This window comes from Montipora capricornis, chromosome 12 (assembly GCF_036669925.1).
Source record: "Montipora capricornis isolate CH-2021 chromosome 12, ASM3666992v2, whole genome shotgun sequence".
Lineage (NCBI taxonomy): Eukaryota > Metazoa > Cnidaria > Anthozoa > Scleractinia > Acroporidae > Montipora > Montipora capricornis.
In genome coordinates this window covers 29,232,438-29,234,937 of record NC_090894.1, presented here as the reverse complement: position 1 = coordinate 29,234,937, position 2,500 = coordinate 29,232,438, and the positions used below count along the sequence as shown (strand labels likewise).

General features: G+C 40.0%; 1 protein-coding gene across 2 annotated transcripts in view; it reads left to right on the top strand.

The window, feature by feature from the left end:
* The window catches only part of LOC138026150 (dipeptidyl aminopeptidase BI-like), a 39,688-nt gene that overhangs the window by 23,545 nt on the left and 13,643 nt on the right, over positions 1-2,500 (top strand). For both annotated transcript variants that reach the window (XM_068873363.1, XM_068873362.1), the window contains exon 12: positions 1,276-1,317. In XM_068873363.1, coding sequence (XP_068729464.1) covers positions 1,276-1,317 — 42 coding nt within the window. The remainder of the gene's footprint in view (positions 1-1,275; positions 1,318-2,500) is intronic.

The following is a 2,500-nucleotide window of genomic DNA, read 5'->3' as shown; positions in this document are numbered from 1 at the left end:
GTGATTGGCTTATTGAACTGTCTGATAACAACTTGGCAAGTGAATTATTGGAAAAGAGTTTTTTTTATACCAATCGCAATCGAGGAAATTGTAATTCTTATGATTAATAGAAAAAACGTCTTTGAAAGAAAAGGAGGGATGGTTTTTTGAATAAGTAACAAATTAATTGATTTTTTAATATGCGTTAACCAGTTTACGGCACTTATCAGAGCCAAACGTTTTGGCATACGTGCCAAACTTTTTGTTTAATTGTCATTGCTCCTTTCTTTCACTATACAGGATCCTTATCAACTATTGTTCTTTTAGTATTTATAGTTTGCAATTTTAGAATACGTTTGACTTGATAATGACGTCTAGCTAACGTCGAAACGTCGTCGTTTTTTTAAACAAAGTTTTTAATCAACTTTTTAGTATTTTTAAGAATGTTAAGATATGTTTTATCGCAGTTTTTTTATTGCTAACCAGTTTGTCCTTCTTTTTTTCTCACCCAAAGTGGAACTTTTTCTTGGCACGACATTATCGTTTTGTTTCCTTTTTTCCTTCGTCAACATTTTTACATGCCCCCGTTTTATCTGTGTCCTTAAAGATTGCTTTCAAACCACCAATTGGCGATTTTCACGATGGCGCCATTTTACTACCGAGACCAGAATGCTTTGTTATTCAGATTGTTTAAATTTGCCTTACAATAGAAGCAACTCAAAGCAGTCTGGTCTTCGTAGTAAATGACGCCATTATGCAAATCGCCTCTTCTAGAGAATCGGATTGAGGTCAGTCACACAGAGTTTGTAGCTGGGTGAAATGTTTTAAAACGCAAATTTCCTATACATTTTATACCACTCAGTTGCTCCTTGTCAAGAGAATATTAGGTAAGAGAGCGAACCCTGTGCCCCGTGATCATGATTTGAAATCTATTTTTAGATCGCGCCCCTGCTGTGAAGGTTGTTCCCAGTACTGCGCGGTCCAATTTCACACCAAATGACCGATTAGTTGTTATCTTTGAAATAACCACGCAATGTGACACAGAAGTAATAATATATTTCAAATAATTTTCATCGGAATTGGGCCAAATATAGGGGATTCGCTATCTTACCTCATGCTCTTTTGTTCTAGTCTATTTACAAGCTGACGTCGGATCTCACCCTAGAGAAAGAACTGTAAACCGCCATGAAACGTTGTGATATGTGCGGTATGTAAATCTTAAACCATGAAACGTAAATCATTGTCATAAGAAGGCCAAGCAAGAGTCTTAAATTTACTACTTAATATCGTTTGCAGCTTCCAAAGGATGTTTGTGTCTTAGAAGCTGGATCTAATCAGGTGAGCGGACACCATGTTGCGGCGCGTTAATAGCCAAGCCTAAGTTTGATGTTAAGGGAAGACCATTTGATTCTTACAGCTGGAGGTCTCACCTTTGCCGCTGTAACCGTTAGCAGCTATCGTTGAACTCTCTCCCGAACAGGTCTCTTACAAGAGAAATGAGACCCTGTCCCTCGGGTTCGTTGTTGTTATCCGAAAAGGTAAATGTCTAGCCATTCTCCTGTTTTTTAAAAGAACCTGATTGTTGACCCAGCCAGCGTTGAAGACACGACTACCCCTCCCTTCACCCCACGGTAGTCTGATGCTCAAGCCATTGAGCCAACTGGTCAGCAGTCTTGTTGAACCACAAAACTTTTATGACTCCATTCCTCGTACCGGTGAGTCGGGTGTTTCGAGGGATGCGCTCGATTTGAAAGCCTGAAGCTGTTCAATAAAGGAAGAGCCACGCTTTCCCCATCTTCTTCAATTTTAGATGGCTAAACAAGGGCACAGAGTTTCCGGTGTTGTGGTCTCCAGTCTCTCTGTCCTGGGGTCACCCCTGAATCTTAAATGGGATGATAACTGCGGGCAATTGCGCCGTGATAGGGGCTTTAACAAATTGGTGTAATGTTATTGTCCGTTTTGTACTAGAGACGCATAATTCGTCTGGGACAAAATTGGGCAAACTTTTTCTGCATACGTCTGTTAAGTTCCGTCTGGTATAAAAACAGGCATAAGACCCATAATGCGTCTCGACAAAATATGTGCTTTATTACGTCTTCGAAGATGCACTAAACTGGATATTTTGTCCAGACGCATTGTACGTCTTGTGCCCATATTTAATAGACACAGAGAAAAATGTTTGCCCAAGTGACGTCCCAGACAGATCATGCGTCTTCTACAATAATAGCTCGCCCGGTCTTTACACTAGACGCATAGAGCGACTTTCGTATAACCTTGAAAAAAGTGTTCGCAATTTGTTTCACGGACCAGTTTTTGGCAAGATTATAACAAAGCTTCTCCTTATTCCCGCCAAGGAAACTCCTAATATGGGCAGTAAACATTTCGATTGCCCAATCACATCACTGCATTTCAAATGACGTCAAATCGAAACTTTCTAGAAAGTTCCATGGGGAGATGACGTTGTTTGCATCCGCGTTCGCTGAGCCAATTAAACATTTTGCATTTTTGTTTACGTTCTGTT